The sequence below is a fragment of the Mixophyes fleayi genome, chromosome 1 (genome assembly GCF_038048845.1).
Source record: "Mixophyes fleayi isolate aMixFle1 chromosome 1, aMixFle1.hap1, whole genome shotgun sequence".
In the NCBI taxonomy this organism is placed as follows: domain Eukaryota; kingdom Metazoa; phylum Chordata; class Amphibia; order Anura; family Limnodynastidae; genus Mixophyes; species Mixophyes fleayi.
In genome coordinates, this window is record NC_134402.1 from 112,778,708 (window position 1) to 112,789,806 (window position 11,099).

The following is an 11,099-nucleotide window of genomic DNA, read 5'->3' on the forward strand; positions in this document are numbered from 1 at the left end:
TGTATGTCCTGTTTTCGGTACAGCACTGCAGAGCACTTTGGTGTGATGAAGAAAGAAGCAGTTTGGAACAATTGCTACCATACCAACAAAAATATTGTTTCCCTAGGCGATAACTCTGCCTCTTCTCGCAGAAAGAGGAAAACGCCTTGTTCTCCTGTATTGTAGGAAGCAATGCGATTTACCTCTGGTGATCTTCTGAATCAAGTTTTATCTCCGTTCTTTGATTGTGGCTCCGCTACCGAAGGAGAGCCAGAGAGGTCTTCTGGCAAGCACCGCTAAAGTCAGAGAAATTGGATCCAGTAAACTTTCACAGAGAAATTCAATATCTTTTTGTATCATGTAAACGTTTTTCATTAAATATTATCTATTAACTGTCTTTTGCACATCCCTTTGCAATGTACCAGCCCATATTGTAAGTGCCCTATAAACCGAGACAATAGTCTACCAGACTTCAGAACTGTACACAAGCAAATATGACGTTTCTTAACATAACTTTATTTTCCTATTATCTTTTAGTGACCCCCATCTTCTAGTGGAACAGTGGTCCTCTCAGAGATACTAGTCATAGCCACATCAACTTTGGTATTGAAAACCACTTGGAAACATCATCATCCTAAAAAGGATACACAAAGCTAATCCTACGTTAAGCTGGTGCCTGTTCAGGTGCTCACACTCTTTTTTGACAAGCTCATTAATCACTGTGTACCAGAAATACTCTTCTTTCCAAGAGTCTCCATTTCAGGATCAACAGAAACAAGGCAGGGTTAACTGGCGTATCCAGGGCCGGTGCCATCATTAGGCAACTTTAGGCAGCTGCCTAGGGCGCCAGGCTTGGGGGGTGGCACGGTGGCAGGGCACACATACTAACAATGTCTCTGAATGAGACATGGTTAGTTGGCCTGTGCGGGCGATCACCCGCCTGCCATTTTCCCTGTACTGATCTGTAAAGAGAGGCCGTGCTGCCAGCATATCCCCCAGCTCCAGGCTTCTGACAGTATTGTGACCTCACAACACTGTTGGTGGGGAGGAGCCAAGAGGCTCCAAGAAGTAAGTAGATAGAAGCAAGAAAGAAAAATTATAAGAAAAGAAGAAGAGGTAATTACAGAGAGATGCAGCACAAGTTACATGCTATTAATTTAAAGGAAATGAAGGTTACAGCAACCATTTATTTTATTAGTAGTTGCACAGTATTTGGCTCTCCCCTGTTGCTATCTAGTATAATTGACTTAAATCTGCAGAATACTGTACACACACATAAGCAAAGGTAATATAATTGTGATACATACAGCATTAAGCTGTTTATTTAATTTTTTTAGGCCAAGAGGGCATGCGAGAAACAAGCTGGCTAGGGCACCTAGTGCATATGAAAGAAAAGCTAGTGGGCAGGGGGCATGCGGGACAAGCTGGTGAAATGGAGGTGGCATGTGTGACTAGAGCTGATGGGTATGGGTGGCATGGTTAAGAATAGCTAGTGGGCAAGGGGTCATGTGTGATAAAAGCTGATTTTTTTTGTTTTGAAATCTAACATTTGGAACCTCCCCTTTAGATATACTGCGTTTGCTCCTAGGCAGCAGTGAAGCCAGGACAACATTCTGCGCTGGACATCAGTGCATCTGGACTGCTGCCTAGCCAGCCAGGAGGAGGTAAGAGTTACTATTTTTACTTTACGAATGTCAAGTTTGTAAAAGGACTAGGAAGTGGGAATTGAGGGGGGGTGGGGGCGGTAGGATGAAGCATAGCTTAGGGCGCTGAGATACCTTGCACCGGCCCGATGCGGTCTTTCTTCAGTCGTGCTGAACCACTCTACTACCACATGATGGTTAGCTGCAGTCAAGGGAGGGCTGGCAAAGTTTAGCCCAGGGGGCAAGACTCAACATAGCAACCTATTTTAAAGGGAAAAAAAACTGCAGATGGCCTAGTGACCCAGCTCAAGATAGCCCACTATAGGGCTGGCCCAGGGGGCAGATGCCCCCTGCCCCCCCCCCCCCCAGCCCAGCCTTCCCCTGGATGCAGTTTACTAGCATTGTAAATCAAGAAACACATCATACAAGTCACAGTTTTTTTAGCCTGCAGCCTAAATATCTCATTATCATCAGTGTTCAGTATCTTTGTGAATAAAGCACAGGTGTCCACACACTGCAATTCAGACAGTCAATTAGGCAGATTCCCACTATCAAATTGGTGGCCCAATGGCATTTAACCCTTGCAAAACTACAGATACTTATTCAAAATGATAAAATATGGTGACTTTGCCACCTGATTTCAAGCCCAAAACCTTGTTTGGTCAGGCTAAATACTATTGCAGTTTGTATAAGGGACACCCTTTAGTGTCAATCTGATATGAAATCAGTGATCCAACTTGATTTAATCCTTTAAAAATAAGCTTTTCTGAATAAGAAGCTAACTTCAGCCTTGTAACTTACAGAACAATATTTTGCTTTCTTTTTAAATAATCAGTAATGCTTCTCATCATTAACTATAACGTTATTTTCTTTTGCATAGTTACTCTAGCACAATGTATATGGGAAATGGGGAACATTACTGGTGAACTATGCTAATGAGGAGAACTTAAACATTCTAGAGAACATCATGAGAAAACTGAAGAGAAAGGCTATTCAGCTATTTGGTGTTCTTTTCAATTAATGCAACAAAACAGAATATGAAAAAAAAATGTCCTGAAGCCGATAACAATGGGTACATCAATCACATTTTAATTAGGCTCGTGGACCATGAAATGTACACCAGCATTACATTCCAGATTTAGCGGTTAAATCAAACAAGTATCGTCTCTGAAAATATTTCAAGTTTTAAAACAAATATTGAACAAAACATAATACTTTTGACACCACAAAGTCTTGTAGTATACTGGAAAAAAAATCATAAGTAATCACTATAGTCATTTATTATTAATTTGTTACTTCCTAAACCAAACAATATTGTTTTTAACTTTCTGTAAAATAACATAACTACAAAACTTTCATAGGTAACAACTGTACTTATAGTAAGCATCCATTGGAAAAATACACACCACACATTATATTATTATGACTTTAAATATCTATTTTCTATGTTCAGGCTTTGGTGAAAGGCAAAGTACGAGTGAAAGGAGCGGGAGAATCTAAATATTTTACCTTGGTAGATACGGTAGAGAGGATGAGTTGCACAATATTATTTTGTTTATGTTACCAGTGCCAAGAGTGAGGCAAAGTCCCTCCTAGAATCTGCTCTGCTTAACCTCTTTGACCTTGAGTAGAGTGGTAAAGACAGACATTTCCATTACACACGAGGATATCAGAGACATTGTGGGTGGTTTGGCTCTACTCACAGGAATGCACTCGTATCCCAGCGCTTGTGGGGTAGTGAAGGGGAAAACCACTACCCAATATTTAACAACGACCTCGTACACACAGCTCAGACAGCTACTGGTAATCTGTGCTGCAAACATGCCAACGACAGCTGATCGGGAAGGAAAGCAAAGGCTGGCATACGTACCGGAGAAAACCTGTCAATTTTACCACCCGAGGGAACGCTGCTTGTTCCTAACAGGAACATCCATGACATTTAAACTTCATGGTCACATGGGCAGTAGAAGTAAGGAAAAAGGGATACTGCCATCTAGTGGATATCATTGGAAACTACAAGCACTTCAGTTGCCAAGATACAAATACAATCAGTAAGCTATAGGAAAATTATTTTATAACTTACCTAAAATGAATGTTTTATACTAGCACATATTGACAGCAAGATAACTGCATATTATTTTACAAATACAGAGAGGAGTGAGCATATCTATTTTCGTTTTGTGCTATTAGTATGTAAACATCATCTACACCCAGTGGAGAGAGATATTTTGTGGGCTGAACCAATATATTCATGACTGTGCAGCTCATCATTGATTCACTAAGAACTAGTGCATTATAAATACTGGCCATGAGGTGCCTCAGGGAGCTCCATGGCTCCTAGTAATTCAATAGGTTGAGTCTTCATGAATTGGTTCATCAAATAGATTAACTAGGCAAGATTTAAAAAAAAAAAAAAAGACAAGTCTTAGTTAGACGGTGGTTATTCATATATGAAAAAAGATGAATTCTGGAAAAACTATAAATATTTAAATACATTAACAAAGCAAAGTTACGCTTTAGAAACTATATCAGACAAAAGAGCAATACATTTTTAAGCATTTACATCTGCCTTAAATCACTGGTGACATTAGCTCTAAGTGATGTCATAGGCTGCATCCCCATGAATATTGCCTACAAAATAGCTACCGCCACTGTATGCACGCAAGAAACATCATCATCACCATTTATTTATATACTTTACATTTTAAAATAAAATAAAAAAGTGTATATATATTTTAATAAGCTGTCAGAGTAATACTATTGCTCATCAGTAATAAGTTAATGTTTCTGGCTCCCAGAATTACAAGCCTTGTTTAATACTTGCTGAGCACCAGAATATGTTTGTTTAAAATTGATGTTTCACTCAATATTATTAGATGTGATATTCACTGTCTGTTATGTTTGGAATTTGCTGAAGGGGTCAAAGCCGTCACCTTGTACACAAAAAGACAATACATTTCTTCCTTGCCACATTCACGAGACCAGTTCCATATGTCAACATCACTTGGTAATGTCAGACGTCAGCTAGTTACTGACCTGGGGACATTACAACCAGTACAAGTCAACTCTATCTGGACTTGTCCACCACAGTTTGGCTGCTTTTGAAATAAAGTGCGATTCCTGGTCACATAGGGCTAAAAAAGCAGGACAATCAGCACCTCAACAGCACTGGGGGTGGGCTCAACACAGACTATACTTAAAAACTGCAATTTGTGGCTTCTTGTAACTACAACAAGGACATTTATTTCTGCCATTTGCATTCAACCCTGTAGCAGGTTCACACGGATTATGACAGAGAATGAGCGAGGCTCCTAAGAAACAGTATTTTTTATAACATCAGTCTTCACTGGTTTCCAGACTAGCTGCCGTTAAAATTGTCTTGATGTGGCAACAATATAGGAGACCTGAGACAGGTTCCCTGGCTAATATTATGAAAGGAAAATCAATCTATTTTTGTATGTAGGTCACATAACTACATCATAATTGCGTAAAGTACACAGATTTGGGATTAGTACTTTTGGTAGTCCTATAATCAGGAGAGAAAGCAGATAATTTTGGAGGAAAGTTTCTGAGATTGCACTAACTGGGTCAATAGAATTTTATAGCTATGTTGTTCTGGTTTTCCCTGTACATGTAATAAAAATAATATAAAATATATATGTGAAAATTTAGAAGTAGCAGCATGGAAAATGTAATGGGAATGTAAGTGCATGGAATTTAAATGAAGCCAGTAGAAGTGGCGGTATGGTTACCCCTGTATATACCCCACTATATATCTCATCATGTACCTTGTTTTCATTTATTTAGCTATGTTGAGTTTTTGCTACTACTGGGGTATTACAGCGGTTAGCACTTCTGCCTCACATTTCTGGGGTCACGAGTATGATTCCCGACCAGGGTTTTCTCTATGTGAAGTTTGTATGTTTTTTTAGAGGTTTGCCTTAGGTTTCCTCTGGGTGCTCCGGTTTCTTCCCACATTCCAAAAACTATACTGGTAGGTTAATTAACACTTGTGTGTGTGTGTGTGTGTGTGTGTGTGTTAGGGAATGACAAATATTGACAAATATTCTCTCTATACTGCGCTGCAGAATTGGTGGCGCTATATACATAAATGGTAATGATGATTACTGCACTAAAATGCATTTTCATTCTTTAGATTCCTTCCCTGACTCACAATAGAGTTCACAGAATTTGACTGCCATCACAGCATTATTTAGGGCACGTTCCTATTTCCAAGCTGTTAGTGACTGTCAGTCTTGCTTTAAATAATTAAAAAAATAATTAATGATCTGATTCATATGGTCACATTGAAATGTGTATGTTGTACACTGTTATACAGCATACATTTATTTTTACATAATAGAAACAGGAAGTACCCTATACGCCAATGTGGTGACATGGCACGAGAGTCATTTGTATATTCTGTTCTAACTTTGGGATGGGCAGTTTCTAGTAATAGAGGAACACGGCGATTTAAATAAACACAAAAACACTGCTTTATGCACAAGTCCAAGATGTCATGGACAATGCCCACAGACATGGTTATCATGGCTGGGTGAATACAAGATACAAGTGAATTAGCGTTAACAACTCTGCACTCGCCAGTATTGACAGCAGGGGCAAGTAGACTCCAAAAGGGTGAGTTCCTGACTTTTAGATAGTTCCAAGTGCCAACATAACAGGTTTATACTAACAGGGAAGTCCGGAACTCCCTGGCACTCTTCCAGGTACAGAGTTTGCGGGATAGAGGGGGCTGTGTACCATGACACAGGAGGACTTACCATAGGCAAAAGAGATGGAGCAGAGGTTGGATAAACAGATATTAAGGAGAGGCAACATTGACCGGTGGAACAAAAAGGAACATAAGCAAGAAAGTAGTGTATATTTTTTTCATACTATTAAAAGTATATGCCCAACTGTCTCTATCATCATCATCATCATTTATTTATAAAGCGCCACTGATTCCGCAGCGCTGTACAGAGAACGCATTCACATCAGTCCTTGCCCCATTGGAGCTTACAGTCTAAATTCCCTAACATACACACACACACAGACAGAGACAGACTAGGGTCCTTTTTTTTTTTTTTTTTAAAGCAGCCAATTAACCTACCAGTATGTTTTTGGAGTGTGGGAGGAAACCGGAGTACCTGGAGGAAACCCGCGCAAACACGGGGAGAACATACAAACTCCACACAGATAAGGCCACGGTCGGGATTTGAACTCATGACCCCAGGGCTGTGAGGCAGAAGTGCTAACCACTTCGCCACCGTGCTGCCCTATTTTGCCAGAAACGCAGATGTCCCCCCTGACTTACAAACTGAACAAGTTTTATATTCAGTGAATATGGATATAAACTCCTACATTTGCTCTCAGAATATATAGTGGCATCCACCCTGTATGTTTTAAAGGAGCACTTCCAATTATGGGATAGATTTATCAAAATGTTCTAAAAAGGGAAACTGGGGGTGTTGCACATAGCAACCAATCAGATTCTAGCTATCATTTCTATAATCTAGCTCATTCTATAAAATGAGCTAGAATCTGACTAGTTACTACGGGCAACAACTCCACTTATCCTTTTTAGAATCTTTGATAGCTCTATTCCATAATGGCAAATAAGCCACTCCTCCTTACAGGAGACCTAGAAACTGCACACAAACAGTTATTCCAGGGGCTCCAGCAATGTAAGAGCCAATGATGCGTGCACAGCCTATTGGGGTGCCTTCAGGGAGGGCCTTGATAATGCCGCCAGTCATTCCAAAACGGCCCAAGCAGGATAGGTTAACCTCTCAGCAGACCACTAGAAGCTCTGTAATTGTACATAGCAAATATCTATTAAAACAGGCTGGTTTACACTAAAAGTTATGATAGATAAAATAGTGAGACATATCTCCTCACTTGTCTCAAAATATGTCCCAACTCGACACCTTCATTCTGCACAAGATCTGCGTCTCTCTTCTACTCTCATCACATCTTCCCATTCCCGGTTAAAGGACTTTTTCCGGGCTGCACCCAGTTTGTGGAATTCCCTCCCTCGCACAATAAGACTTTCCTCTAGTCTTCAAACCTTCAAGCGTTCTCTGAAAACCCACCTTTTCAGACAAGCTTATAATATTCCTCAACCAGCATCTTAATCTCCCTAGGTTACCCTATTACCACCCTCTACACAGCTAAGACAACAACCCTCTGACCAACGTTGCTGTGTGACTGATCACACAGCCCACTCAATTCTATTTACCTTTGCATTCTAGCTGGAACAATTTGCAGTATGATGTAACACTTACCCTTGTGTATCAAACTCCCATTGTCCCACAGATTATAAGCTTGCAAGCAGGGTTCTCTTACCTCTCTGTCTGTATGTATTACCCAGTATTGTTTTATTAATGATTGTTCCCTATTGTAAACTGCTAGGAAATTAGCTGGCGCTATATAAATAAATTATGATGATGATTATGATAGATAATATAGTGAAGTATTATCTTTTCACAAAGCATAAGCAGGTATAGCCTATTTGTTATCTTTCAGTGCCGTATTATTACATTTTAGTTATAGCCACTAATAGTCCCAGACTGCATATGTAAACACATGGGGCATAAAACTCATAAAATGCCTTATACACAAACAAACACTTCACTGCAATTGACTGTTTTCCTTAACCATAACTCTTGAGGAGGTTCTCAACCATCCCCAACCCCAAATGTGTTGCACACATTCATTACCTGCAAGAAATGATACTCTCCATTATCAATGTTCACTGCATTCATTGAGGCGTTTACGAACACCATCATTTTCCAGCGACTGATGCACTAACCTGCAATTAATATTATCTCAGCACTCCCCATCACCACTCAACCAGTGTGCTGCGCCTTGTTTTATTTGTGGGTCAGGCGACTTGTATTGGAAGGAAAGTTGGCAACAGCACTAAAGTCACTTTTGACTCAGTATGGCATACACAACTAAAATCTCCAGAAGCCTTGTCATTAACAAATACATTGATTTGACATTAGGTTTGGAGGATTTATAAATGCATTTGGCCACAAACTTAATTTAAAGAAAACCTGAGCCCTAAATACACAAAAATAAAAATAATAATAATAAAAATTCCTTTTATATTTTTAGCTAAATCTGTACCTCTTTCCATATAGCCCTATTCCATGAGACAAGTGGGACTCAACTAAATTGAAGCCAAGCCTCAGAGTTGGACAGGATCACCCACGTGCTTATAGTCCACATCTGAGCCTCATGCCCACTGGCTTAATGAGAAGTGTTTTACTATCAATTTTAGCACTAGTAAAATGTATGTAAATAAGTATGACACTAGAAAACATAGATTTTAGGTTCACCATAACAACTAATGAGGTTACCAATATTGGGAAATGCATGTGATGTGTTTTTACCAGCTTTTTAACCCCCCCCCCCCCCCTAAAAAAAAAAAAACCACACGCACACACCAGTGTCATTCTCCCCAAGAAACATCTGTGGAGCAGATGCACATTCTATAAATGGCTAAAGAGGTTCATCCAGCACTATCTTCACAATCTTTTGCAGCTTATTATATAGTCAATTTTGTATACATGTATGCGCAATTTTAGTTGAAGATGACAACAAAACTAATTCCATCTGCCAAAATTGATTTTGCTTGGACTTAACAGCAAGCTACTGCCATGAAAGGTTGCAATCATGGAGAAAAGAAAATGTTTGTCATATGGCATGATGCTGGGTCTTGCCTGAGAGACTGACAGAATCACAAGATATTATTTTAGGTGTAGTGCCATAAACATTCAGTAAAGTATTATATTATCATCTATTTTAGAACTCAAAATGTTGCTATTAACCAGCTGTTAACAGCATTGGGAGAAATATTCTATTTTTGCCACTTATGAGCTTTAAAAACAACAACAACAACAAAAACAGTAATCTGTATTAGAGACCATATAATCTTCCGAGCATTAAACGTGCACTAACATTTTACACCAAAGTATTTTCATATTTGGCAGCTATCATGCAGCCCGTCTACAGTAAACATTGGCACATGTAAATTGTTTGAAGACAGACACATCTAGTGCTAGTGCTCAAGACAGAACAGGATGTTCTGATTGCTCACTACACCCAGGCCTGCTATGTCATTATGACTAACTACACAGACAGCTCAGTAACACTGCATAATGATTTAATCGATTTCCTGTAATAAACAGCATAATTATCATCGTGCCGCAGTGTAACTATTATCCCTTTGGCATGTGTAGGTGCTGGGGCAGGGGGCAGCTCTGCTATGAATCATCCCTCCCCCAGATCTAGTAATTGTTACATAACATGGTGGTAACGCCACATCTTCCATTTCTCCAAATACAACCAAAAATTAGGAGCCCGGAACATTCCGTCTATAAACATATAACAGATTAGATCACTGAGAAGCCGAACGTTCCATTTAGAAAGAAGCCGAACGTTCCATTTAGAACCCCGCAGACATCATTCATTCCCCGTCCGTTACTTATCAGGCCAGAGTTTAGCATCCGCTCACCTGATCTAGAAGCCGACCTGGCTGCAGTCCCCGTTGCTCCGCCCGTTGGTGCTGAAGGGGCTGCGGTGCCCTGGCTGGGAACCGCTTTGGCAGGTCCGTCCCCAATCCAGCCGGCTAGACCGTGACAGCAACCGAGGCTGACCAGGGAGCCCGGCACGGGCGGCGAGAGAGCCCTCCTCTTTACCGGGGAGTGGTGAGGCTGTTGCCGCAGAGAGGAGGCGCACAGTGCGGGCACGTCTCTCAGCGCCGAGCACAACCTTCCTGCCGCACTTTGATACATCCCGCGGTAATCAGCACAAAGAATGTCAGTGCTCATCACCCAGCTCACGACTGACTGTGACCGGCTTCGTATCGCCGGCAGTGGATTCTGTCTTACACTCAACGCCTACTGTATATTCTCCAACACTAATGCCGGCTTCTTGTCACTTATTACAACACTCCCCACAATCGTGTTACATCACAGAACCAGTAACGTCACCTGCTAGGACAGCTCACACTCCGGGAGGGGTGTTGTAGTAACATAACTCGCTACATTTAAGTATATTTTTCTGATGGCGGAGAGGAAAGACTTGCAGATGACTCTGTATATTACCTAACAATTATACCCGATCTCTAATACACTAAATAAAATGTGAGAATAGAATTATGCTTTACTGTAATTTCGACTCACCCCCTCCTATATTATAGAGTTATTCCATCGAGGACAGGGTTTCCCTGAGCTGTGGGAGGATCATACGAGGTATGAGTGACTGATGGGAAGTAGGACAAAGGTTACACAAACAGAAGAGACCTGTAACATTGTAGTCTGCACATTTTATAAATATCCCTGGCCCTAAAAAATGCTAACAAAGCTAATAACTGTGAGGGTAAACGATAAATGTCATGGACTGTGAACTTAAACATATAGGCTTAAGCTTTATACTCTACAAACCAATGACCTGGCAAATATTTAAATG

General features: G+C 40.4%; 1 protein-coding gene across 1 annotated transcript in view; it reads right to left on the bottom strand.

The window, feature by feature from the left end:
• The window catches only part of NOCT (nocturnin), a 20,756-nt gene extending 10,158 nt beyond the window's left edge, over nucleotides 1-10,598 (bottom strand). Inside the window, exon 1 of the mRNA XM_075199785.1 lies at nucleotides 10,144-10,598. Coding sequence (XP_075055886.1) covers nucleotides 10,144-10,459 — 316 coding nt within the window. The 5' untranslated portion in view covers nucleotides 10,460-10,598. The remainder of the gene's footprint in view (nucleotides 1-10,143) is intronic.
• Between the last annotated feature and the right edge of the window lie 501 nt (nucleotides 10,599-11,099).